The 26,814-nt window shown below is 45.2% G+C and overlaps 1 protein-coding gene across 2 annotated transcripts in view; it reads left to right on the top strand.

Moving 5' to 3' along the window:
- The window catches only part of FAM234A (family with sequence similarity 234 member A), a 1,050,028-nt gene that overhangs the window by 376,448 nt on the left and 646,766 nt on the right, over nucleotides 1-26,814 (top strand). For both annotated transcript variants that reach the window (XM_069647858.1, XM_069647857.1), the window contains exons 4-5: nucleotides 22,613-22,801; nucleotides 23,426-23,556. In XM_069647858.1, coding sequence (XP_069503959.1) covers nucleotides 22,613-22,801; nucleotides 23,426-23,556 — 320 coding nt within the window. The remainder of the gene's footprint in view (nucleotides 1-22,612; nucleotides 22,802-23,425; nucleotides 23,557-26,814) is intronic.

Here is a 26,814-nt window from a genome sequence, read left to right as displayed (position 1 = left end):
CCGCGTGGGTGCTCAATCGAAGGTCTTTGTAAGGTATCCAGCTGAGAAGTGGCAGAAGTGAAAGTTAAAGGGTTGTATTAAGAAGAGAACAAAGAATTGTGAATCAAAGTGGTTCTGCGACGGGTCAAGCAAAATCCTGCACACATTCAAAAGTTTTAGATTTTGATACAGTATCGAAAGTTTGGGAAATTAGATAAATGTGGTCCGAGCCCGGCGGAGAGGGACCCGGGGTGAACAGTATCAGCGGAGAAATTGGGCATATGAGAATCCTGAGGAGAAAGGAACTTTGAATGTTGCATCAGTTCCTCTAAAATAGACTTTCAATGGCAAAGCGGCTTTGGCACAGAAGGTCCTGATACTGCGATTTTGATCTGCATCCTCGTGCTAGAAAAGACAATGCGCTAAGCCAGAGTGAAACGCCTTGTCCCATGCTGAAAACGTGGGGAAGGGAAGCTAGGGGCTCAACTATCCTGACGTATCATTTCTTGAACACTACTTTTGTATAACCCTGTTTTCCACATCATTTGTATTTAGAAGTAATGATTGGTAATAGGTTTTTTAGTATATGTCCTTTCATTTTGACAACACACCCTAGGACTGCGTTATTATTTGATGGTCATAGCATGTTCCCATCTTTAGATTTAGGATTAGATAGACTTTTTCAAACCCAATTGAAGTTCAATAAACACCCTTGAACTGTGTTCACTTGTCTGTCTTACTGTTTGATACCATGCCTTCCTTACACACAAACTGGCTATATATCCCCTCTTTCAGACCTCTACAGGCACAAGCCTGATATGTTGATGTCTATGCTACCACTGATCTTGTAAAGGGACTGGCCTCGCACAACGAGCTTCAACTGGACTGCACATACATAGACTAACACCTAACTCACCCCTCCTGCCTTCCTGGGAGCACACTACAGGGTGGGCTGTTTTTACATTTTTTTTTTCCCTGCTCTCCACTTTGCCCTATTTAACACAGTGTACCATTTAGGCCTTGAAGATTGCAATGTGTGGGAGAGTTGAACATCCACATGCTTTTCTGAGCAAAACTACAAATCGGTTACAGACAGGCACAAGAGGGGCTATGAAAGCTGTAATGCTGTGATGCTTTTCGAATGCTTAATTTCATCTCTGCCTGAGGAAGTGGAGACATTCCACGAAAGCTTGCAAATATGCAAAATAAATGACTGTTGGCCTAATTGAAGGTAGTGACTCGTTTTTGTCTTCTGGATCAACATTCGATTCAACCCTTGGCTAACACAGTACAAACAAACTGAAATATATCTTTTGTTAGTTCCAGATGTGAATAGAACGATGCTGAAGCCTTGGCGTATGTGAGGTCAACTGCTTTCAGTGCTAGTGCATGGTTTATTGTATGTAGTGCCTTAAACATCCAAGGTCAGCAACAAATTGTGGGATTCCCAGGTCACTTCTTTAAGAACCAGTAGGGTATGGATCGTGTCTCGTAGGCACATTGGGATTTTGGGAACCGCAAGCACCAGTATGTTGTTAATGTACTTTGCCTTTCTTACCCATTAAAAAAACCACCCATATAAAGACTGAATTGCTGCGGACCGCTGCAGCGAGGTTCACAGGTGGCAAGCGCTGCTCGCTGGAGCTCCTGATGCATATCCGGGGTGCAAGTGAAAGCTGGAGAAAAGAAGGAATACGCCCAGAGGAGCAGCCGAGCACCGGTGTGTGTGTGAGAAAGGGAACGTACGTAACGTGGCGCTCTAGGGGTGGGAATTGGACAATTGCTATTACTGATCGAACTGAAACTGTGGGGTTTGGAAACCGAAGGGAAAAATATTGAATACCAAACCTACTACAAAGTACTTTTTGAAATGCAACAACATTTATTGAATACCAAACTGACGAGAAGTTTGGAAATGGAGTATGAAGTATGGAAATTATGTGAAACTACAGCACGAGTGGAAAGTGAATGATGTGCCGATATGGGCACAGTAAAAACCGTTAAGAAGCAGTTTTGAACAATGTGAAAGCCTGTAATGAGTACTTATGAATTAGGTGAAAAGCAAGTGTGAAAGGCAAGTTGGTGAACTCTAATGGACAATGTGAAGGCAAGGTGGTGGAAAAGGATGCAGACCACAGAGTGAATTGAATACAAGTTGTGGCAAAGCCAAAAGACTGCCAAGGAGAAAACTACAGCAAATGGTGATTACTGACACAGGTTCAGAGAGGAGCCTGTGTTGGCAAAAAGCCTGACAGAATGTCTGAAATACGAATTGTATCAAGGAAAGTCAAACAAATGTGAGCACAGAGATATCCAAGGAATAGAAAATGTGGTGGAAAAACCAGGAGACTGTTAAAGAAAAGTAACATTTGATACAGGTTGACGGAGAAGATACGCAAGTTGATAACCAAGTATCACTGGTCATCGGTTGCGTGACCTGTAATGGGTGGACTGTGTGGTCCGACGACAACTGTGCCTAGACGGAGTAGCCCATACTTGGGGAAAGAACCAAGGAAAGCCAAGATACAAAGGCTGTGTTGTATAATAAGTGCTTAAATTAAAGAAATCATCTGTTTGAACTATTAAAGAGTCTAAATGATTACAAAGTTAAACTGGAAGTATCATTGAAAGTCAAGAGACTTGAACTGATTGTAGTTCTGTTGGAGGAGCTGCCTTCTTGGGGAAGTTAACCCTGACTCGAGCATCTTGGGATTGTGTTGAACTTTGGGAATGGAACTCGGAGGCTTCTTGGAACTGGGTTGAACTTGGGGAAGGGAACCCCGAGATGTTATGGAACTATTTTGAACTTCGGGAAGCTGAAAACAAGCCTGAGCTCGAAGAAGCTCTGAACTTTTTTTTTAACACGGTTTCTTTTAGTGCAGACATCCCTACTTATTGTATATCTTTAGTTGTTAGGCCAAGTATAGGTTTTGGACACACAGACTTTTGAGTTGAACGTAATAACACATACCGTCCTTAGTTTCTTTAGGTAGGGAGATCCCACCTTGGGTTAGGGCAAGTTAGGCCCTACTCCATCCTTACAGTTCAGACAAATCCTTTTGTTAAGGAAAAAGTGAATCTGTTTGTGTCTTGCTTCTTGATGCCTTCACAGCTGGGAGTCATTGGTAATATTAAAGCAGTTTTGCTTTAAATTTAAATTGCTTGCCACTTATATAGCCATTGCAATCACTTTGGGTCATACTGCCCCAACCAATGACTTTTGTCCTCATTATCGCCACCCCTGGTAGCCATCTTCAGATTTTCTACCGCATGTCTATCTTCGGAGTCCTCGTTATTTGCTTCTCAACTGTTTTGACTTTTTTCAATTTATCAATGATTCTTCATCTCTTCCTTTTTTGTCACATCAGTGACTACCAGTAGCAGGGATCCGTTGCCGATGAAGATCCGATCGATCGGGGGGGGGGGAAATCTCCTGGCCATGGAGAACTTCATGGTGGATGCCAGTAAGAAGACTCTGATTAGGCCTTGTGCCAAATGCAGCCTCAGGAACGCTTTCATAGAGGATCGGCATACGAAATGTCTTTACTGCCTGCATCCGGACCACAAAGTAGAGAGATGCTCCATCTACCAGGAGTTTTCATCAATAGAAAGAGGGTAATAAGGCCTCTGACTAGGCCTCGGAGCGAAGTCGTGCCTCGGCCAGGTTTGGCAGGCCTGAGCACAAAACTCACTCTAAGAAGAGATCGAGATCCCATGAGGATACCTCGCATGGGAGAAACCTAAAAGGGCCCATGGATATGAGTCCCAAAGTTCGACTACTCCTACATCGATGGCCACAGCGGCTGCCAAGGCTAAATCTTCGACATCGGTGGCTGCCCAGTCAATGACGAAGGGCTCATCTACAGCACCATCCTCCACCATGGCGAAGGCTATACCGACGACCGTTATCGGCACTAAGTCATCATCGGCGACAGGAGCACCGTCGTCCAGCCGCTCGTTCAGGATCAAGCACAGTTTTTTGTCAATGAAACGCAGCTTGTCTGCTTACATTCCGACGGCTACTCTGTTGACAACCCCGTCGACTGCTCCGTTGGCCGCTAATATCCAGAGTTGTGCTGCCCCCTAGGCCGGCCCGTACGCTTCCCAAAAACAAGCCTCTTTTCACACTGGTGCACATGGCCACAGCGATACATGCTACCGGGGGTGTGTAGCATATCGGACGGAGAGCCTCTGGAGGTTTCCTATTTGGATCAAGAGGAGATGCAAGGGGATCCTGATCCCATTATACCGGCTCCTCAACCACCAGTACAGCCTTCAGTCCCTTGATCATCTGTTCCGGTCCCAGTACAGCCTTCGGCCCCTGGATCATCTGTTCTGGCACCCAGGCCTCCTGTACAGAGTGACTTGTCACCAGACATTTTGTCCACTTTGAAATCTCTGGTGACAGAATTCCAGCAGCGACTACCTCCTCGGCACCTCAAGGTGCTCCTAGAAGTAGTCCCTCCCGGCCAATCAGGCCACATGAGGTTCCTCTGCTTCGACTGCCTCGACCAGCAACTTCGGAATTCTTGGACCCAGCGGCCCCCCACAGACACGGATACTGGTCCAGGAGCAGACACATCTCAAGGTGCCCAGGCTACTGATGAGTTTGATGACTTGGTACCAGCTGATACGGATCTACCCTCTAAGTTCACCCCCTGATCAGATTCAGGGCCTGATTCATGGATGCATTTTATAATGGCACAATCCCATACGAAAAATCTCTATGAATCAGGCCCTCTGTCTTTTCACGCCCTGTTGATGCATGGTGTGACGTTTAATCTCGTTCCTGTTCCAAAGGAGGGAAGTCTCCAGGAAATCACTGGTGGCTATTCCTCTGTTGGAAGACATCTGAGCGGATGGTCTCATGGTAATGCAGAACCCGTTTTCAGCACCACCAAAGAAGGACCGCCTTGAAAAGAAATAAAGTTCCCGAGGGCGCACCCAAACCATCACCTGAATCAGTGATTTTTGGCAACAGCCGGAAAGAGATCAGCTAACTTTGTCCCAGTCTCTGGGTCCACCAGGTCAAGATGGAAAGAAGCTGGATGCATTCGGAAAATGTATTACCACAGCGGCTAGTACTATGAAGAATGCCAATACTCTGGCCATTTTCTCCAGGCATGGTAGAGCGCTATGTACAAAATGGGGCCTCTCCTGGATTTCTTACCTGACAAGTTGGAGGTGGCATTAACCTTGCTGCGTTAAGAGGAGATAGCGCCTGACCATGCAATCACTGTGGTATTGGATGTGGCAGACACAGGTTTCTGCCAAATGGGTAATGGGGATGTCCTACTGCGTGAATACTGGTTGAAAGCCACCATTTTCCACCCCAATGTACAAAAGTCATTGATGTGCCCTTCGACAGTGACAAATCTGACAAGCTTGTCACTACTAACCTGGGGGAAAGCTCCCCTCATGTGGCCAGGGAAAGGCAGAAGCTACATTACTCTGACAGATAGACACCCCTAGGGTCAGAGGACCACATGGGGGGGGAGGACAACCCTCAGGGAGGCAAAGTGAACCAGATGGGTCAGAACAGGTATTTACCTGCACTCCTTGGTAACACCCATTTACTTTTCCCCTGATCTTCTATGGCGTATTGTGGTGTGGATAAAGAATCTCCACTATTTACTGAACACAACCTTATGTATATCCCCCTTTTCTTTTTTAAAGGTAATTTTTATTAAGTTTAGTCAAATCGTGAACATAACATAAACAATAACCCCCACCCTGTTCCCCCTCCCGCTCCCCCTGGAAGATATTTCTTTGTGACTCCTTTAATAGTCTGGGTATAGTCTTTTCTCCCGTTAATTGAAGAGATCGAGAATTTTGATCTTATGGGGGCACCATTGCGTCATGTAATCACTCTGTAAATAGTTCAGGGCCGCTCCCCAGTCTGTGCAGAATCTATCGTGGTCACCCTGAATATTGTACATTATCCTCTCCATCGTGATATACGTCCACACTCTTTGCAGCCATTTGTGTATTGTCGGGGGGAGGGAGCTTGCTATTACCAGCCAAGCTGCTATTAGGAGCCCCATAAAGTTCCCTTTCTGTGCCTGTCGGTGTTTTTTCCCGGGGGTTTCGCAGCCCACACATCCATACCTCTTCTCCCAGCCCCGCCGTTTCTGTGAACATCTTTTGCATTTGTTGTTTAATATCTCGCCTGAATTGTCGAATGCCAGGGGCAGTCGCACCAAATGTGCCTCCAGTCCCCAACCCCTCCACATCCCCTCAGGCATGCGTCTGTCGTTGTTCTGTATATTTGGCATAGCCGTTTCGGGGTGCAATGCCATTGGACCATGACCTTGAACCACATTTCTCCCGTCTGTATCGCTCTTGTGAGTTTGTGAAATGCCCCCCATAAGTGTTCCCAATATTTCCTCGGGTACGTACTCCTGAGAGTTTTTTTTCCCCACCTCTTCATGTAGTGCCAAGTGGTCACCTCTGGTTGGGCGTTCAGGAATTTATATGTGGATGGAATTTGTATGTGGATGATACAAACCTTTTGGTGCTCGAATGTGTTATGTAGGTTTTTAATGGCGTGTGCTCTGTTGTCGCTGCCTGTTTTACCTTTTTGGAGTCTGTAGCCAGTGGTACAGTTGCTCGTATTTAGATCTGTCTTTGGACATTAGACAGTCCTCAAATCTTCTAATTTCTTGGGATTGGAACTTGTCCTCTATTTTGTAGCATCCCACCACTTCCCACTTTTTAAATGAGCCCTTTCCATTCCCGGTGGAAACTCTGGGTTGTTAAACATTGGCATGAAGGGGGCGGGATGTTTTGTCAGCGTCTCAGCCTTTGCTGCTTTGTCCCACACCCGCAGGGTCGATTTCATTACCTCGCTTGTTTTGAGGTTTGGATATCTATACTGTTGCCCTTTCCAGAGTACCTCTTGGAGGTGCGTGGTAGCTACCGCTTTATCTTGGGCGGCCCAAATTTTCAGTGAAGATACCGGTAGCCATTCTCTCGGGACCCATAATTGGGCCGCCTCATAATACCTGCGGAAGTGTGGGAGAGCGCTCCCTCCTATCTGCGTGGGAGCTGTGAGAGTTGTACCCACCACCCCGGGAGTCTTCTCCCCCAAAACATACGCCCTTATCGTTTTTGTCAGTGTTTTAAAGAATGAAGTCCGTATTCTGATAGGTAAAGCCTGAAAGGTGTATAGGAGTTGGGGGAGGATAATAATTTTCACCGCGGTTATACAGCCCCAACATGTGGTCGACAAGGTTCCATTTTTCTGTATCCCGTTTGACCTTCTCTAGTTGACCAGGGAGGTTTTCTACATGGAGATCTTTTATTTCCCCTGTCAGTGTTATTCCCAGATATCTCACCCCTCTTTCTGATACCTTCAAATGTAATGCTGTGGCTTGTCGCAAGATCGCCTCTCTATCGCCTGCCAGTATTAGGAGTTCAGATTTTTGTCTATTAATCGAGTCCGGACAGGGCCCTGAATGTCTCAATCTCCTGCAGGAGGAGCGGTAGAGTCCGCTCTGGGTCTCCCAGTACCACCAACATATCATCCGCATATGCTGTTACCTTGTGTTGTGTTCCTGCCATTCCTACCCCCTTGAGAGTCTGTGTTTCCCTTATTTTTGAAAACAGTGGCTCTAAAAATATCGCGTATAGCCGTGGGGATAGTGGGCATCCCTGTTTCGTCCCTCTCTGAATCCTTACTTTTTTCGGATAGTGCTCCATTTACTGCTACTCTTACACTGGGGGAGACTTGGCCTTTATCAGTTTGATGAAGGGTTCCCCATTCCCATTTTGTCCAGTATTCCAAAGAGGAGCGTCCATTCGACACGATCAACCGCTTTCTCTGTGTCGAGGCCCAGGAGTGCAGCTGGTGTGCGGGTTATCCCTGTCTTTTCGATCAAGTGTATGATTCTTCTTATGTTATCGTGGGTCTGTCTGTTCGGAATGAAACCTGACTGATCTTGGTGTATTCGTTTTGGGAGCACCTGGGAGAGTCTCATCGCTAATATTCTAGTATATAGTTTTGCATCCAGATTTATCAGTGCTATCGGACGTTAGGAGCTCGGGAGGTCCGGGTTCTTCCCCTTTTTATGAAAGACCAGCAGTTTCGCCTTGTTCATGGACTGTGTGATGTTGCCTGTTACTTTGAACAAGTTGAATAGTTCTGTGCGAACTGGGGATATGATTTTGCTATATGTCGTGTAAAATATTGCAGTATACCTGTCCAGGACCGGTGCTTTATTTTTAGGTAGTTCGCGTATTGCTTTCTGGACATCCTCTTCCATTATTTCCCCATCTAAGTAGTGCCTTAACTCTTCTGTGATTTCTTGGAGCGTAATGGTATTTAGATATTGCTCCTGTTACGCCCCTACGTGATGCTCTGTGGAGTAGAGCTTCTGGTAAAATTACCTGAATGTGTCCCCTATATCTTTTGCAAGGGTCCTAGTTTGACCCTGCCCATCTATTCGTTTTTTTCACTGTCTGCCTGTTTTGTTTCTTTTAATTGCCTGGCCAGGAGTTTATCCGCTTTATTTGCTTTAAGGTAGTACCAGTGCTCTTTTAGTGCGCTATGTTTCCAGCTGACCCTCGACATGTCTCGGTGTCTTTTTTAGTTTGGATGAGTGTACTTGGGCCAATTCTGTTTGTATATTGGTTAGTTTCTTCTCCAGTTCTTCCTCCATTCGGCAGTTCTGTTTGTCTTTTTTTACTTTTAGCACTATTATGTGTCCTCCAACAACCACCTTTAGGGTTTCCCATAGTGTCTCCCTGGTCATGTCGGGTGTTTTATTATTGGATAGGTACCATTCTATTTGTTTCCTAACTGCTTCTCCCTGGACCTGGTCTTGTATTATGTCCTCTGGGAGTCTCTATCTCCAGAGCCCTGATTTAGTTTGAGGGAGCGAGATTTCTACCCAAAGGGGTGCGTGGTCGGAGAGCAAAATCTTACCATTCTCAATTTGTGAGATCCTCCCCAGGAGTCGTGCTGAGGCCCATATGTAATAAATTCTGGACATAGTGTTGTGTACATATGAAAAGTGGGAGTGGGTGTATCCCCGTTGTTGTCACTTCAACCCGCGCCAGACATCTTCCAGCACCAATGTCTCCATTTTGTTCCGAGTGCCTTGGATGGACCACCTTGACCCTGTTGTCGAGTACCTGATCTATCTGTGTTTGGGTGCCAGGCCATGTTCAGGTCCCCCCTACCCCCAGTATCACCTCTCCTGTAGCAAATCCTTCCAGCTTATCCCGGGCATCCCTAATGAATCCATCCTTGCCTGTGTTTGGGGCATATAATGCTGTCAATGTCAAGGGGTGTCCCTCTATCTGTACATTGACAAGAATGTACTTCCCGTTTTTGTCCGTACTTGCGCTTTGGCCCCTTGTTGACCTTGTGGGTTTATCATGTGCATCCCTTCTTCGCAGGTCGTTATCCTTTGTTGCTTTACATCCCATGTGAAGAGAAGGCGAAACGGGAAGGTCCATCTGTATTGTATGTGCCTTGAAATCTGTTCTTTTATCACTGGGCCCATCTCTCAGCATTTTTGTAGGGTGGATTGCGCGAGGTCCTGATAGAGGTATATTTCTACCCCGTACATTCTAATGTGATCCTTGGTTTTGGCTCTACAGAGAATCTGCTCCTTTTGTGGGTAAGACGCCATCGCCACCAGTACATCTCTTGGGCGGGAGCCTGGTTCACTCGTTCTTTTTGGGCTGACCCTGTGAATCCTATTTATCTGGATATCCGTGTCCGCCTCCAGGATGTCCCGGAAGACCTGCTGCACTGTGCCTCTTAGATTTTTCTCCTCAACTGTTTCCACCATATTTTTGATCCTTATGTTGGCTCTTTGGGGGCGATTTTCAAAGTCCCCGCTCTTGTGCTCTGTTATGAGTCAGACAGGCCACATGTTCCAGTGTCTCTGCTCCTTGTTGCATCTCTTCCTCAAGGTTTAGTACAATTTTTTTCTAAGGTGGTCGTCCTTGCCCCTATGTCGACCACTTCTTTTTTCAATTCTTCTATTACCTGCTTCATTTAATTTTTCATTGTGTCGAATTGCGCGTGCATTGACTTCATAAATTGGTCCTGAAATTCCCCGAACCAGGATTTCCTATCTTCCTTTGTGGCCATTTCCACCCGAGTGATACCTGATCCTGTTGCTTCTTCTTGCTCTCTTTGGGTCTTGCCTTTTCCTGTTGTCACTGGGTCGGATCCCCACAGATGCACCAGTTTCTGTTCGGATCTTGCTTGAGGGGTCTCAACTGGGGAAGAACTGTGGTCTTGCGCTGGGGAGGACCCAGCCGAGTTGAATAAAAAGAGATGGACTACCTGTAGGGCGAAGCATCCGGTATGATGCCTGTAGAGCCAGGGAGATTCGTAATGGACGAGAGGACTGAACGCTGGGGAAGCGGATCAGTACTGCTGAGGACGTTCGTGGTAAACCAAGGGAGTCTGCTACAGTCCGACTGAGCGAGGGCTTACCAGGAAGATTGAAGTTGCAAGGCGGTGACGTGACCTCGTGGAGGTGGACCGACTGGTCCAAGAATGACTGACATGGTTGAACTGCAAAGGGGCCCACAGAGTCGCTGCGGGACTAGAGAGAGCGAGGAAAGCAGTCCCGGAGGCATGCACATTGAGTCACTGCCCTTGGAATAACCAGGGACGCATCCTGCTACAACCACAGGCAACTAGGAACACGGGAGACCCATTAAGGGGGTGGGGACAGCCAAGAGCAGCAGCCAAGGTGATCTCCCTCATCCCAGTAGTCCAGTCAGAGCTATGAAAAATGAGTGTCCAAGGAGTAATCTTCCTTGTCCCAGTGATTGAAACAGAAACATTAGTCTGGGAAACCTCTGTGGTAATATCCCTCGTCTGTGATTACCAAGAAAGTGCCTAAAGTGTGAATACAAATAAGGAGGATCTCCCTGGTCTCGGAGAGGATTTATGAATGTAGAGCCAGTGTGAGAAGTTACAGGAGTAATCTACCTACTCAGAGACTGGCATAAAAGAAACTTAACTGCAAATATACAGAAAATTATTCTCTTGTATCACACTAACGATGAGGAAGGGAAAGACATAAGCAGTCAGATTAATCTCCCTGGTTTAAGAATCACCACGATGCGTCAAAAGGAAGAAGATTACATCAGGATTGGCCTTTCTGGTCCTAGTTGCCTGACAAATTTCAGTGCTTGTTTGAGAGACTGTCATGATTCCTGCCCCTCATGTCCCCAGCCCTCCAAGATGTCAGGCTGGAGCCAGGCCACAATCGCCTACATGGCCCTCAAGGGCCTCTCCATCCCTCCAAAGACCCACTTGGAGTCAGAATTGGCACTTGTGGCACCAGCCTCACTCACTCCCATAGGATAACATTGGGGATTGGACTTGTAATGCGTTGATGGGGACAAGATGGATGCCCCCACATATTTCGGTTCCCAGAACTGCATGTGCAGTCTAGTCTTTTGGGTGTGGTTCAGCCCAGAGACGCCTGGGATACCCAGAGACTATTTAAGCCACACCCAGGCTGAGAAACATGCTTTGCGTTTTCTGCACCTGCAGCGTGATGCATACCGTGTTCGGATCGGTCTCCAGTAGGCCTGCATCTTCTGCGCTCAGCTCCTGCAAGAACAAGAACACTGTTAGGAACAGCCTTACCTTGCAGTGCTTCTGCTCATCGTTCATCGCTTCTTCTGTTCTGCAGGCATCTTTGGCGGTGTCATTCCCATCCCGGCACACCGCTTCCTAAGGAAAAGGGAAAAAGAACAGAAAAAATGCATTCGTAAGCATTCTGCAAATCTTTGCTTATTTTTAAATACTGTACGAGCTTTAAACGCTTGCCTGAATCCCAGCCGCTCTGGGGGATCTGTCTCTGGAACTTCTCCATCTGCAAGAGGAAAAAGACACTGCAGGTTAGCGTGGACACATTTAGAGGCGCAGCATACTGCGCTTACCCACCGCATTTGTTCTTCATAACCGGCATCCACGCTGAAAACGTCGCGGCACCTAAAAGACACAGAAAAAGAACTCAGTTCAATGCAAATACGAAAGGGGTGCATCGTGCATCGCGCTCTCACTCACCTTCAGCGCTACTCATCTCAGCAGCACGCCGCCATCCCCGGATGCCGGACATCATCTAAGGAAGGAAAGGAACTAAGTTGGAGACCTGTTCAAAAGACTCATTATACTTATCTGTCGGACTCTTGCCAGTGAAGTAACTAGGCAGCAACGAGCCTGCATCAATCAACGCGCCCCTGCGCTGAAAGCAGGACGGAGAGCACACTATCCAAGAAAACAAGGCCCAGTGTCCAGTCGAATAGCCTCCAGGGAAGGGTCTGAGGTCGTAAGAGGTCAGAACAGGCTCAGTGACATCCCCGTGGATACCAGGTGAGCGTTACAGAGACCTTCAAGTTTAAAAAATGAAGTAACTAAGTACCCTAAGTCGGTGAGGGTCGCTGAAAAGGAGGAGTTTAAGTTCACTGTAAAAGAGTTTGGATGGAGCGACAAGTGCTCTTAAACTATTGTTTGATCTTGGAGAAAGCCTCTGTTGTACCAGGAGAAGATAGTTACGCTCTTGGCTGTTAAATCCGATACTAAAGCAACATAATGCAGTGTCAAACCTGAAAGGAGGTTCAAGACCAGAAGAGCGTTTATAAAAAGATTAGAAGGAGCTACAAGCTGGAAAAGTATTGTTTGGGGTTCATCCTCCAGCTGTTAAATCAGACACTAAAGCAACAGGTTAAATCAGACACTAAAGCAACAGAACACAGTCCAGCTTGAAAGGAGGCCCAAGACCAGAAAAGTATGTTTCACGTTGAATTTCCGAGACTCCTTGCGATTGGAACTTGATAAATCGGAAGGATATTTTTCTCCTGACCCTTAATTTTTTTAATGTTATTGTTTAAAGCGCGGTTCTAGCTCGAGAGCAACAGAGGGCTGTACAGAGTGTGGGTAGCAGGCTTTGGGCTGGCATCTTAACAGTGCAGTACTGTGAAGTCTGCATCTGTAGGTGCGCCCGTTGGAATTGGTCCTTGGTCCGGTGTTGTTGAAAGAGCCATGTTTTGAGAGATTTGCGAAATTGGAGTACTGTGGGAGCATTCCAAGCCAACACCGGGATAGAGTTCCAGAGGGCGGGTGAATGAAAAGAGAAGGATTGTTTGTGCGTCCTCTTTGCGAACCAGTTGTGATTCTAATTGGTTGGTCGATTTGCTGCAAAAGGAGCGTGTGCCACAGGATATGTGGCGCTTAGCCGCCAGGTACGCCGGTCTGTTACTCGTGACTACTTTGTAGAAGGCATATTCAGCATTCAACAGTATCCTGGCTTGGAGTGTGCAAGACCACAAGGGCCTGCACTGCGGTCCTGCAGTGGGATGAAGGGTTTGATTTTTTTTTCAAGGGTAAAGATTCTGAGACAAGCTATTTGGGCCTCCTTGGCTATGTTTTTTCTGGAAGGAGAGTTTGCTGTCAATGGTGACACCTAAGGATTTTGCAGAGTCGGAGTTCTGGATAAAATACTTCTAGGTGCATATCATTGAGCCATTGTTGGACAAGTAATTTTTTAGCAGACCGATTAGGTCAAATTCAGTCCTGGATGGGTTTATTTTGAGTTAGGCAGTCAACATCCTGGACTGGATGATGGCTATGTTATTGCAGAGACAAATGATGTCCTGCATGCTATTTACTCTAATGTACAACTGAGTATCGTCTTTATATTGGTGGATGGCTATACTGGGATCTTTGAGAGTGCTCAGAGGCTCCATGTAAAGGTTAAAAGGGATTGTTGAGCGGATGGAGCCTTGGGGCACTCGACAGGAGAACTGGAGTTGGTTAGAATGCAACAAGGTTATCTGGACAGCCTGTTTTCTGCCTGAGAGATAGGAGTTAAACCAATTCAGGACAGTTCCGGAAAATCCCATCTTGTCGGCATGGAGGGAGAGAAGGATGCGCTGGTCTGGGGTGTCGAATGCAGCCGAGAGGTCAAGGAGGACAAGGAAGCATGAGTCGTCATTATCCATGATTTAGAGAGCATCATCCACCACCGGGATGGTGGCTGTCTCAATGCTACACCACCTGGATGGTATGATATGGCATTTAGAATGCGCCTATACACAAGTGTTTCAAGGCGCGACAAGGCAAAGGAGGGTGAACAGAGGGAAGATGGAGAGCACGGTCTTACTAGGCCAGGTGACCTTCAGATCGCGCAAGTGCAGGGGGAAGGGGAAAAGTGCGGGGGCAAAAGGGGAGGGGGCAGTGCAGTACATGGGATTGACATAAAAAATAAATAAGATAATTAAAGCAATAAGTAAAAAGTGCGGCCAGCTACTGGCAAGTGCAAGGGTAAGTGCGGACATCAGGTGTCAAGTGCTGGTAGGGGACTGTAGGGATACAGAAAACAGTCCCCAAGTGCAGGTTTTGCCAGGGAGGCAGTGCAGGTGTGCAACTGGTGGGGGAGGGGACCTGTGGCTGTCTCGATGCTACACTTTGGGGCGCAACCCTGACTGATAGTCATTTAGGAGGTGGAGTTGTTAGATTCTGGTGAATAGTTGTGTAGCAACTACTTGTTCCAAGATTTTGCCAATAAAAGGGAAGTTCATAATGGGCCTGTATTTGACCAGGTCGTCTAGATCTAGGGTTGGTTTTTTCAGAAGAGGTCGTATAAGACCAGTCTTGAGTGTCCAGGAATGGTCCTCCGAGGGAGGCATTGATTATGCTGAGGAGCGCATTGAGCACCGAGCCCGTCAATTATTTGATGATGGAGGCCAGAATTGTACGTCAGAGTAAGAACTAGGTTTGAGGGAGGCAATCATTTTTAGGAGATCCGGGGAAAGAGAGGAGAGAATTCGGTCCATAGGGGCAGTGTGTGTCAGAGTGCAGGGAATGCTAATCCTGTGAGCGGTTGATTCAATGGTCTCTTGGATTTTTGTCAATTATTTTAATAAGAAATGTGTGGATTCTGTTCAAAGAGGGCTTTGCTCCTGTTAGAGGCTGCTGCAATGGTGGTGGAGTAGTAAGCAGCTTTGGCCTCGGTAATCGGGATCCTTCAGAACTATTCTCTAGTTATTTGTCAAATGATTATGGTGCACTATTTCAAGAGCAGGGAGTCATCTTCCTGATGTTTCTTTCTTAGTTATTTCTTTTGTTTAGTGGTAGGGACAGAAGAGGATTTTTGGGACGGAGGACGGTTATTTTGGTTGGACATTCACCTGGCGACGAGTACCCAGCTAGGGATTTCCCTTTAGAGCTAGGGAAAGGTAGATGTGGGGTTTGTTTTGTTTGGAAATAAACATGTATAGCCAAAATGCCACCTTTTGTATCTGGCTCCTGCTTCTGACCTACCACACTCCCTCTCCTACTCTTCTTCAGCTAGTTACCCTCTTAACATACCTCTCATCTGCCTGCTAGCTAACTTTTTCCTCTGCTCTAACCTGCCTCTGTCCCTAACTTCCTCTGCCCCCACTCTAGCACTTCACCCATCATGGTCACATCCCGTGTACAGCTGGCTGCACTGCCTCCCTGCACTTAAACATTTCCAATGTTGGTTGTCCTTAATATGTGTATGTCCATCCACTTATGTGTATTGTCCCCGGTGATGTTCAATGTACTCCCCCCCCCCCCCCCCCCCTGCAAAACCTGATCAGAATGTCCCTCAAACTCGCCCAATTGTGAGAAGCTCACTGTTTCCTGTCAAATCTGATTTCTCATCTATTATACGTTCTTTTGTGATCAAAAGAGCACTGTTCCTCCAGTACGTAAATAAATCCATACATTCGCTATATGTGCTTTTTAGAAGTAGGAATGTCCTAAACCTGTTGCAGTAGACTCGCAACTACGTTATGCCACAGGTCCCTACAGCACTAGGAGATGTGAAACTTTACACCACTGATGCATATATAACACCAGGCAAGCACACCTCAAAAAAGCCCACAGAAGAAAATGTCACTTATAGAGTTACTAATGCATATGATGCTAGACTGGATCTACCCCAAGCAAAATGCATACCACTACCTAATCTGAAACTGTGGGTAAAGTGCCAGAGCTGAGATGTTGCGCTCTTCTACCTCAACCCCCTGCTGCCAGTGTACAGCCTCTCATAGTGTCTGGATGATAAGCACGGGAAGGAGCTCCATGACTCACTATCTTATATCAGCCCATGCCCGTTGTCCTTTATTTCTCCCACTGCCAATGTGCAAATGCGCAAGTGTGCTGAGAATCTGAAAGCATAAACTACTAGACGACTGCATAGAAACCTACTGCTTACTACCTCTACGGACAGGTGGCTTGTACTTTGTTCTCCATAAAATTCTGGAACGGGAAGGCCTACTAAAAGTGTATCTACATGGATAGCATAACTAAAGACCTATGTGCATGCTCTTGCTTTTGTGGGAAGGAGTGGCAAAGGTGCTAAGGGCAGAGGTCCATTGAAAATACCTTCTGCATTATCTTTGGAGTTGTCTTTAGCATTATCTTTGGCATGCCACAGCCCTATTTCTGTTATAGGTTTAGTCTTGGTGATGGATCCTTTCGGGGGTGTCATCCAGAAGCCAAAACTAAAAATACAAAATCTTTACAAACCAGAAGGGTACTATTTAAAGGACCGTACTTCTTAACTGTATGTCTTTCATTGTATTCAGGGTGGATGCAATGGCTTGTTAAGTCTTCATTCAGATGGATGAATTCTCGCAAGACAATGCACCCTGCAATAGGTCCTTCCTTAGAAAGTCTTTGCTATAAGTAGACGTGAGCGCATTCCTTTGGCCACAACCTCTTACTGGCTTCTATTTCCGACTGATAATGAAAACATGGCACAGCAGAATGTTGGCAACTGTAGACCGATTACAACCGCTGGGTTCACTGGGCAAGACTTTCTGTGGTTGCTATATATGGGTGAAGATTCTACTCACGGAGTATTTAATTGTTCAGAGTTATTTAACGAGCAATTACATCACATGTGTAACTCACAAGATGTCTACCGTGTTTAGGTCTAATGAGAAATCTGTGATGGATGGGTTGCAATGCTTGCTAGGCGTGAGTATTCTAATCTACGAAAGAATGGTTTTGTGTGTTTTCACCACATGGGCTGTGTTTGCCATTTCAGGAGGCTGCAAAGCAAGGTAACGTCCGTTCAGGCAGTGAAATAGCCATGATTCATAAGATCTCATTATTGTATTCCATTGTTTGACATCACAGGTTGAAAATAGCAGAAGATAGAATTGATTGGTGCTCATACACATTTTCTAACACAACATTGTTGCCAATGCACATTTTATAATCAAAACAATTCTGTTTTAATATGACGTTTATGCCTGTGTGAACATAATGCTGAAATGCTTCCAACTCGTACAAATACATATCTATGATAGGTTGATTCATGTTTTATGGCGATCTGTAACGGGTCACACATCATGCAGAGAATTATATTCCATGCCATAAACCTATTCAAATACTACCTTCCCACGGACTATTCTCATAAATCACTTTGTCTAGCATGGCAACTTGAGTGTGAAACTCAAAAGGTTACAACTTTCACACCTGCCTCCCAACAATTTAGAAAAAGAAACGTGCAAGTGCAACACTTTAAAGTACAGTTGCTGATTCATTAGACATTTTGCACACATTTCCAAAGTTAATTACAGTTGGTTGCACCTAGTAAAATGGACCAAACGTGCGTTTTTAACCATGATTGGCTTGGACTTGTGAGTCGGTTTTAGGACTTCTGTTTGCAGATGATAGGTTAGCGAGCCAATTTGCATGTTTTCCACAATTATTGTTTTAAGTATAGAATTTCAATAATGCTCTGAACGCTCACGTGAAATCTTTCAAGTGCTACTTTTAAAAATGAAAATCCTAGAAGTATCCCAACTAAATGACTGGTACCTGGATGGGTGTATTTGTGTGCCAACTTAGAATTCCTTATGTGCCAATGAGAACATGGTAGTGCATAACATCCTATTAGTTGTAGGTCATTTAACTTTGTGTTTGGCTTAAATCTAAAGATTTTTATTTTTTTGGAACCATTTTATTCAAAATGTACCATGAACATGAACAAAGAAAAACAACAACTTGCACAAATTTACCCTAATTTAAAACACTATATATGAGTAAAACCCTTCCCCAACAAGCAACTGCGATGTGATGAACATATCTAACAAAGAGGGAAGGTAAGAAGAGGAGACATACCTCAAACCAACCAGGAAAAATAATATATAGTGTAAAGATTCAGTGTTCAAATATTAGTATTCACACTATATGTAAGCCTACACGACTATTTCACACAAATATAGAATAACAAAGATTAGTTTAAACCCAAACCCTGCTATACATGAAGGTCTACCTATGCATTGTAAAAGATTGTCTGCCTTAACAAAGGTCTTTTTTTGTTGCACTTCAGAAATAATGATCAAAAACCTTTTAACACAGGGTAAAAAATAGGTGTCTCCAGGAGTAATCTTCCTTGTTGGTTTGATGTCAGAAAATAGTAGCAGGATAAAACTGCATTTCAGTATCTTCTGTAGGATGCTTATCTCTGAATATGTTAATGGCCATTGGTGTATATGTGGCAGTGTCTTGAGAATCTAATTTCTAGAGAATACCACCAGTCTGTTTGAGATTGTCCCGTGTAAGGTAAGAATTGGTGTAGTACCACTGTGTGAGACTACACAGCATTTAGCTGCTTGGTGTTGGGTAACCCACCTTTTGGTATAGGTCTGTACTACACAAGTTGGTAGTGTGACTGAGCAGCCCGGCCTATCTCAAGAGGGGTACATGTGAGCTGTAGAGCTGCAGCAACGAAATTCGCCTATCCAAGTAACACTTACACTCAAGGTTTCAGTTATAAATAGTTATTTCACATCATTTTTTAAATGAGCATTCTTTAAAAAGGGCAAGATATGTAACAATCAAATCTACTTTAAAAATACTTTTCAGCATCACTTAGTGGACGCTCTTTGGATATGTTTTTTACACATCTACACCCGAAGACAACTTCATTCACAAGGACAGTAATGGCATTTATATATCACTAGTTATACTTTGCAGATTCTGAGGTTGCAGAAAGGAAAGGTTAAAGGAAGGGAAAAAGGTTAAGGGCATGTGCGTATACTTAAATCTTGCAATGAAGTCTAGACAATCCTTTCCCAGCAATAACAGTCTAAAAACAAGTTACCACCTATGAGGGACAGAAATATCAAAGGCAATGGACTAGAAGAGTCTGCAAGGAGCCAAGACAGCCAGAGTTAATTGGCGCACAGTCTATGGAGCTGAGGCAATTCTCAGTTAATAAAAGTCTTGCACAAAGTTAGAGAGTTTTGTAGAAATCACTTGTAGGGTCACAAGCTGTTACACTTGTGAAAAGCGGAGTTGGAATCAACTCCAATATAAGTAGCCAATGCAAGACTCAACTGAGAAGAGCACAGCTAAGAGACAATGAGGTAAGTACTCCAAGCCTCAACAGTACCTCTGGTTTGAAGAAGTGGTCCAGCTGGATTCTGGCCTGTTGCAGCGATGCAGATCCTAGGTTCCTGAGCCTCAGTTGTGGGGACAAGAGGTAGGACCTCTGGAGGATTCCTGCAGCAGAAATTTGGAGGTCGTTGGCAGCTACAGCATCTTTTCGGATCAACAGCACTTTGTGGTTTCGCACTCGGTAAACACCACCACCGCGGATCTCGGATAACGGTTGGGCTTCCTTCGCTCCTTGGGTCCTGCACTCTGGTGAGGGGACAAAGGCTCTGGTCGTCCTGCTTCTGGAGGGCCCTTAAGAGACTCCGGGAGCTTCTGGCCGGATTGCATACGTTGCACTCGACTACGGATTTCTTGACCCCTGGCACTCGGTTCTTGCAGCAGCTAAGAAGTACAGCCAGTCAGGGAAGATGGTCTAGTGGAGTTCGTCTCTGGGTTAGTTGGTCCCACTAACCCAAGGGATTTCAAAGTTCCAGAATGATGCAGCAAGCTTCATTCACGGTTTTCTCGTCAGGTGTTTCTCTCAGTAGTCGACTGTCTCTAGTCCCAGAACCCTCACCTTTTAAGCAGGGTTCTCCAATTCATGCATAGCCTAGGCTGTCAATCACACACCAGGGAGGCTTTCCTGAAAGGACAGCCAGTCAGCCAGCCAATCAGGATTGGTTGCATTCGGGCATTCCTAGAGACAAAGGACAGGGGAGTTTCGGTAACCTCCCTCACATCCTGCCTTTCCAGACACACTGGAGCCAGAGGCAGGTTTCAGGACTGAAGCCCGTCAAAGGCAAAACGAACAAAGGGCTCAACTCGGCCTCGACGCACAGACCGAAATCCAAGAACGACCTTACAAACAGAACATGGCAAAAAAAGAAGACTGGGGCCATTTTGACCAAATGGTCACCCATGGGTGCTATTCTACAGCTGAGGATTCAGCCTGTGGTAGAAAAGCACAATGGTAGGAGAATTAAAACACTGCCACCAGCAATTTAAAGTAGTGAGGGTAACATAAGAAAAGTTACATGAGAGAGTAGGATAAGGGGCTACTAGGTAACCCCCCCCCCCACTCCAGCACTCCACATAAGATAGGGTGTGCTGGACCTACAAAGGGAAAAAGGCAAGTAAAGTCAATTTCACTTTACTATTCTTGGGAACGGTAGTTCACACAAGAAAAGGTATTTAAACCTTACCAGAAATCTAAAGGATTTGAGACACTGCACTGAAGGTGGTGTGTGTCACCATACAAAAGTAGATGCCTGTGGAGTTTGTCAAACTCCAAAAACATAAGAAACACATAATCCAAATCAGATCAAAACACGTGAGTGAGTGAGCAAAAAGGCCGCACTCACTCCAGGGTTAAAATTAAAAAGTCCTAAAGTCCAGGAAAACGACTGGGGGTCTCTAAGGTTGAAGGGAATTAGCACAAATGAGAACTCCCTAACACCCCACAATATAGTCCTAAGAATAACTATTATCCATCGTGCACAACAATTTGTATTTCTGTGTTTGAGAATAAATCTGTCTTTTAGAGTTCTTCCACTGAATAAGTCTGTTACCACAGCAAATTATACCCTCTCACTGTGTTGTACTGTCATTACCATTAGTCCCTTGAAATGCAGCATCATTGTTAGTCATTAGATCTTGGCAACTGTGTTTACGCCCAATAGAATCAATTGCTGTCTCATCCTTATGTCCCGTCTTCCTTCGTCCATTCTTTTGGGACATTCCATCCTACGGAGAAGAGACCAGAGAGCTTTTGCTGCTTTTTAAAAACATTGTGTGCCAAGCCAGATGCATTTGCATCTTTACCTGATTCCCCAGATACCTCCCCCCCCCCCCCCCCCGACTTCAACCTTCAGTTCTTTTCTTTTCCAAATTATTCACCACCCCTTCTGAGGATCCTCAATCTGGGGCTAATTTAGGTACAGAAGCTTCCCCGAGTCCGTCTGTGGAAGGTTAAGTATAACAGAAGAGTTGAGGCTTCCCTGGTGAGGCTAAAACAGACCAAAAAAACTGTCTACATTCAGGAGCCAGTCTAGTCTTGTGAGCCGTGTGTGACAGTCAACAGTCCTCAGCCACAAGATTGGCAAAATTTATGTCATGAAGGTAGATCTTTTGTATGCTACTTCCTCTGCAGCAGGTAAATTAAGCCACACTCCGTGCTGAGAACTTTGTTGGGAAATTAATGTCCTCGCTCCAGGGCATCCGTACTTTTACTCGACCTACAACATTGTTTCTACTGCATTACATAGATCCATGGCTAGCTAGGCCTGCCTGGCAGTTAGTTTGTTCATGGGCAAGGTCTACACCTCCACAATAACCCCCCCCCCCCAATCATAACCTCCTCACTGTAACTAGTTTAGAGGATTCTTTCTTTGCACACTTTAAAATCCTAATGCACTTGAGTCCAAAGAAAAAACATAGATCTACTAAAGTCAGTCATTCTGGTTCGGGAGCCTCTAGTGCCAATTTCCCCAGGTTCCTCTGGTTACTACTTCATAGGCCGCCAGTTCCTCCTCCTCCTCCTCCTGCAGATAACGTTTTACCTCGGCTGACGACCTAGGGCCTCCACCTAGCCTCCTGCCTGATGCAGTGCCTCCTCTTCTAACTCAGGATGATGCAGGCAGGCCCTTCCCACGTGATGAAGGGGGGCCTCCCCCCACGATGATGGGGCTAACAACATTCGAAAACAGATTGAAAGCAAATTATACATATTTTTTTCAAATGGTGTATACATTTACATAACCAATATCTGTGTTTGGAGCTGAAAATACATGTACAATCCTAGCGGTCGTATAAAAAGCCACTTCAAAATGTATGTACATCCTTGAACATATGCATTAAACCATATCCCACTGCTGTAGAAAAATTGTGAAAACAAAATTCTAAAGTTACAATATTTGTTTTAAAAGAGCACAATTCTTATTCCACCACTGTATTAAGGAAAATAAAAGAAATACAATAAGTCTGTATACGTTCTCGATTAAGAATGGCTTTAAATTTCCCAGATATAGGGGTCCCTGACTTTTGGTCTTATGTAATCCACAATTTGACAATACTTACTGAAGACACTTTGATGTTGGCTGTGATTACCTGGTGGTGCAGATGGGAGATGGGGAAAGACTTTGCTTTATAATTATACAACTCTTTAATCCTCCATTTCATACCATTGGATATTTGTTTGACATTCATATGATCTCCAATTTACTCTTTCAGGACTTTCACCTCCGTGTGTCTTTATGGCTGCTGTATCCGGAACTAATGGCACCACCTTGTGGGAGAGGCCAGTAACTGAAGATGTCCTGTTGGTCGAGTGTGGCATAGAGAGGCTGGGTGGGGTTGCTACCTCAGGTTGCATGATTATCGGCACACAGCAATTCTTAACTGCACTCAATTTTCACACTGGTAGGTATTTGTTCTAAAGGCACACTTGTTTAATGTTTTGGTTTTAAAAATAAATATTGAATGATTTGTGTTTGCCTTTACATAGCAACACTGTTCATACTTCATTTTACGGAGTGATTTTACAGGCGAGAAGTGTAATTTGAATGTTTACACCTCCTTACGTGGGTAGGGAGGGCAAGAAGAAGGCAGCTCCAAATAAGTTTCAATGAATTACTGCACACTCAAGAACCAGGGGTCGTATTAACCCTAGCCCGGAAACCAACTTCCAGTAACCAACCCTATTGTAAAGGAATGTATAGCTCTCCTCCCCACATTGTGAGATGCCTCTAAACATAGTAGGTTGTGATCGGGTCAGAGGGACTGACCAAACATCTAGAAGGGGGAAGGAGATCACCAGACTTTTTGGAAAATGTGTTTTTCCATAAAGTGCAGCAGCTAAGACACTAGAACAAGGAGAGGAATTCTTGTTGGAGGCAATGCATAGAATTGAAAGACAGTTTTTAGGGGGCATGCAAGGTAGGGTAGATACATGCACTACATTACCTTCATTGTAGAATTCAACTATTGATCATATATTAATTTAATATACGTGGCAATCTTACATGCATGTACCTGATATTTCAGGGGAAGCACTTTGGCAGAAGAAAAGTAATTTTGGCACTGATTACAGTGTTCTGAAACCGTTATTAAAGATACCAGATGTGGATGGCGACGGTATTCCAGACTTGATGGTGTTGGTTTCAGTGGAAGATAAGGTAAGATTCTGCATTGAACATAACCTTAATTGTGATGGCAAGCATCTTGACTATTGCAAAATGGTAGTATGTGATATGAAATGTTAGTGCTGCTGTAGGTGTTCAAAGTACTATTGATTTCTGAATTCTCTAACAAAACCATTGCCTCCTTTTTGTATGTACCTCCGGTTCCTCTGACCACTTAGCGGGTCTCTGCATAATAACTGCCCCTGTGGGCCTCTGCACCTCAGTGGGTTTCTCCACTCCGGACCTTGATGTTTGTCTGTGCCCCACCCCACAGTGCACTTTTGCAGCTTTTCAGAGGGGGTACAGTGGGGCCACTGTGCATCTGCATGTCCTAGTTCGTCTCTGTGCCTTCACGTTCCCAAAGACCCATTTGTATTCCCCAGCAACATCCTGTGCATCTCAGTTATGAAGGCTTTTAATGTGTCTTCTCGGTGTGCCGCTGTATTTCATTTCCCATTGCACCCCTCCCCAGGGTACTGCAGTATGCCAGAATCGGGAGACAAACAAGGGTTCATGATTCTTAAAATTATTCTTTAACATAAAAAGGGCTAATCTTTCCCAAAGCCTATTACTAATCCATACTCTACAACAGAAGCAAGTGAAAGGGTGCTCTTCATGATGTCTACACATAAATGAAGTCCTCGGTCCGGAACCCTATTCCAACCTGGGTTCCTTCCCTATCTCTTAAACAAAAGGAGGGTTTCCATTATTGCTGATGTTCACAGTTCCAGTTCATATAGTGCTGGAGTGCCGTCCCCGGATTCCAGACAGGTCTCTCTGCTTCACCTTTAAATGTATGTGTTTCAGTCCTTCATCTTTCTCTTCCGTCAGTCTGGGGCTCTCTGTCTCTTGCTCCCCACTTGTGCTATGGTGGTCCACTCTTTTTCATTCCCCTGTCTTTGCTTCTTTCTCCACTTTAGGGATTCTCTGTTCTTTAGCCCCCACCATGGCTTGTCTCTGCCTCTCTTCCCCTGTCTGGTGCTTCTCGGTTCTTACCCACCCCCAGCCCCCACCCTGGGGCTTGTCTCTTCTGTCACACTCTGACTTCTCTTTTCGCCACTGCCTTGGGGCTCTTCTTTCTCTCTCACCTTGCTGCCTGCCTCCATTCCTCTGTAGTGGTAACTGTAGGGGCAGCCCTGGAGTGGGAAGGACTATGGGCTGGAAGTAGATTAGAACAGTGTGGGAGGGGGGGCGTCCTACCCACAAATTTCAATAATTGCAACAATTTCTTGCAAACTTATTTTCCTTAGTAAACGATCACTGAGAGAAGAGCCTCTTTGTCTCACTAATAACCAAAGCGTAAAAGGCACACTCTAAGTAGTGTTCAAACAGCTTTTATTATTTAGCTGCTGATTCATATTTTGATTTTTTGTTTGCTTGAAAAACTTTACTATATGAGAGCAGTTGTGCTTATTGGACTGCTGGTCAATGAGAACGTTTTGTAGGTAAAGAGAATTAAAACTGGACCTTACGGGCCCATAAACAGATTGTGTGATTTTATCAACCAAATACAATGTGCAAACAGAATTTGCAACAATCAAAAACAATGACGAAAACCGTGAAAGAGTGTTTCAACAATAGGTGATCAGTAACTTTACTAGGTACATGAATTAGACTTGTATATAGCCTATATTTTCTTTTCTTTCACATAAAATAGAGGTACAGAGCAAACCCCATCTTTGGCAATTTGGGACAGAACTGGGCTTTGAAGAAAGACAGAGCCCTATAAATGTCTTTTAGTTGCACATATATTCAGAGTCCCAGGGGTATAGTGTGGAATCTGACTCCTAAGGGGAAACCTTGAAAAAGGTCTACCAATGCCAGGCAGAAGGGTGACCTATTGGTAGGTCGACGTCTAGATGTTAAATCGTGGGATTAATGTTCTTACAGAGGACTACAAGGGCACCAGAGGTGCAGCCTCCAGTGACGTTTCGGCTTGAAGAGATAAAAGCCGCCTTCTACGGCCAGGAAAAGGTCTCCTTAAATGGGGGACATATAAAGGGAGTTCATTAGTGAAAGTGGTCTCAAAGGTGCTTGGTTACATAGCAGAGTGTACACATGCACAACAAAACAAAGGCTTAAACAGCATATAATTGCGGGTGGTTTGCGCCCATCCAGAGCCTCACTTACCTGGAATGCGGATCACTGGGTCTGTGCCCTCTGGAATGGGAGGGTGGGTAGTTCAGAACCAGATGGGTGAGGAATGTCCCAAATGATGTTTGGTAGCTGCGGTGCAAGAAAAACATGGAATGTATGAGTCGATAAGGGGGGGGGGGAAATGCTGTGTGACTATGAGCAAGTAGGATCCATCCACCACTGTGCGGATCTAAAACATCCCAGTACTTGAATGGTTACCTGCTGCAATGGGGAGTCATGCGCATCGAGCAGGTGTCTGTGTTCGTCTGGAAAATGCTGGCGAACGAAAGTCTGTCTCCTGTAATCAAAGGAGGAGGTGTGATGAATAGAAGCTAGTGAGCGGGGGACCAGTGAGTCCTTAAACTACTCGCGTGCACAAGGTGCTACGAGGCTCCTACCTTGGATAGTGTAGCAAGAAGGGTTCGCAGGTCTCTGTCCGCCCCGAGAAAATGCAGCTGTTGTAGAGGAACGCACGTAGGCAGTCGCTTGAGAACACCTGAACGGTCCGTTCCCGTGCTTCTGCTTTCTCCCGTTCTGCTTCTCTCTTTCTGGCAATTGTGGGCACCATTTTTTTAAATGTCCCTTGTAGTTGAATCTCATAACTACTAAGTTACAAGGGCGATCCAGATGTGTGGACCCTTTGCTCACTGTTCCTAGAGAGACACAGCTCCACCTCACTGATGATGCCCAACAAGGCTGAAACACGTGTGTGGGGTTGCTGTTGGTACTCTTGTTCAGAGGAGAATTGCCTGGGATTACGGTGCTGGACTGCCCCTGGGCAGGACAAAGACTGATATGCAGGGAAATTTCTTCTCTGTGAAAGGGACAGTGAGCTAAAGACTTGGTAGAGTCTCTCCCAGGGCTATTCACCCAAGAACAGGTCATTGGGCTGTGTTCGTGCTGGTAGTGAGATTCCCAGACCCCCCTTTGATTTTCATCACAACTAGCCTGCATATTCAGTTTAGAGTTTGTTGATCCATATTAACTCCTTCATCCTCTTCCTCATCTCAGTACTTGAGGCTTTATGGGAGTTGGCGTCCATAGGATTTTTGGTCAGCACAAAACATCAGACACCAGATTTGTGTGTTATGTATATGTGATTGATATTCAGCTCGG

The sequence above is a fragment of the Ambystoma mexicanum genome, chromosome 2q, assembly GCF_040938575.1.
Source record: "Ambystoma mexicanum isolate Mex_15411 chromosome 2q, UKY_AmexF1_1, whole genome shotgun sequence".
Classification (NCBI taxonomy): domain Eukaryota; kingdom Metazoa; phylum Chordata; class Amphibia; order Caudata; family Ambystomatidae; genus Ambystoma; species Ambystoma mexicanum.
This window is presented reverse-complemented; position numbering and strand designations above follow the sequence as displayed.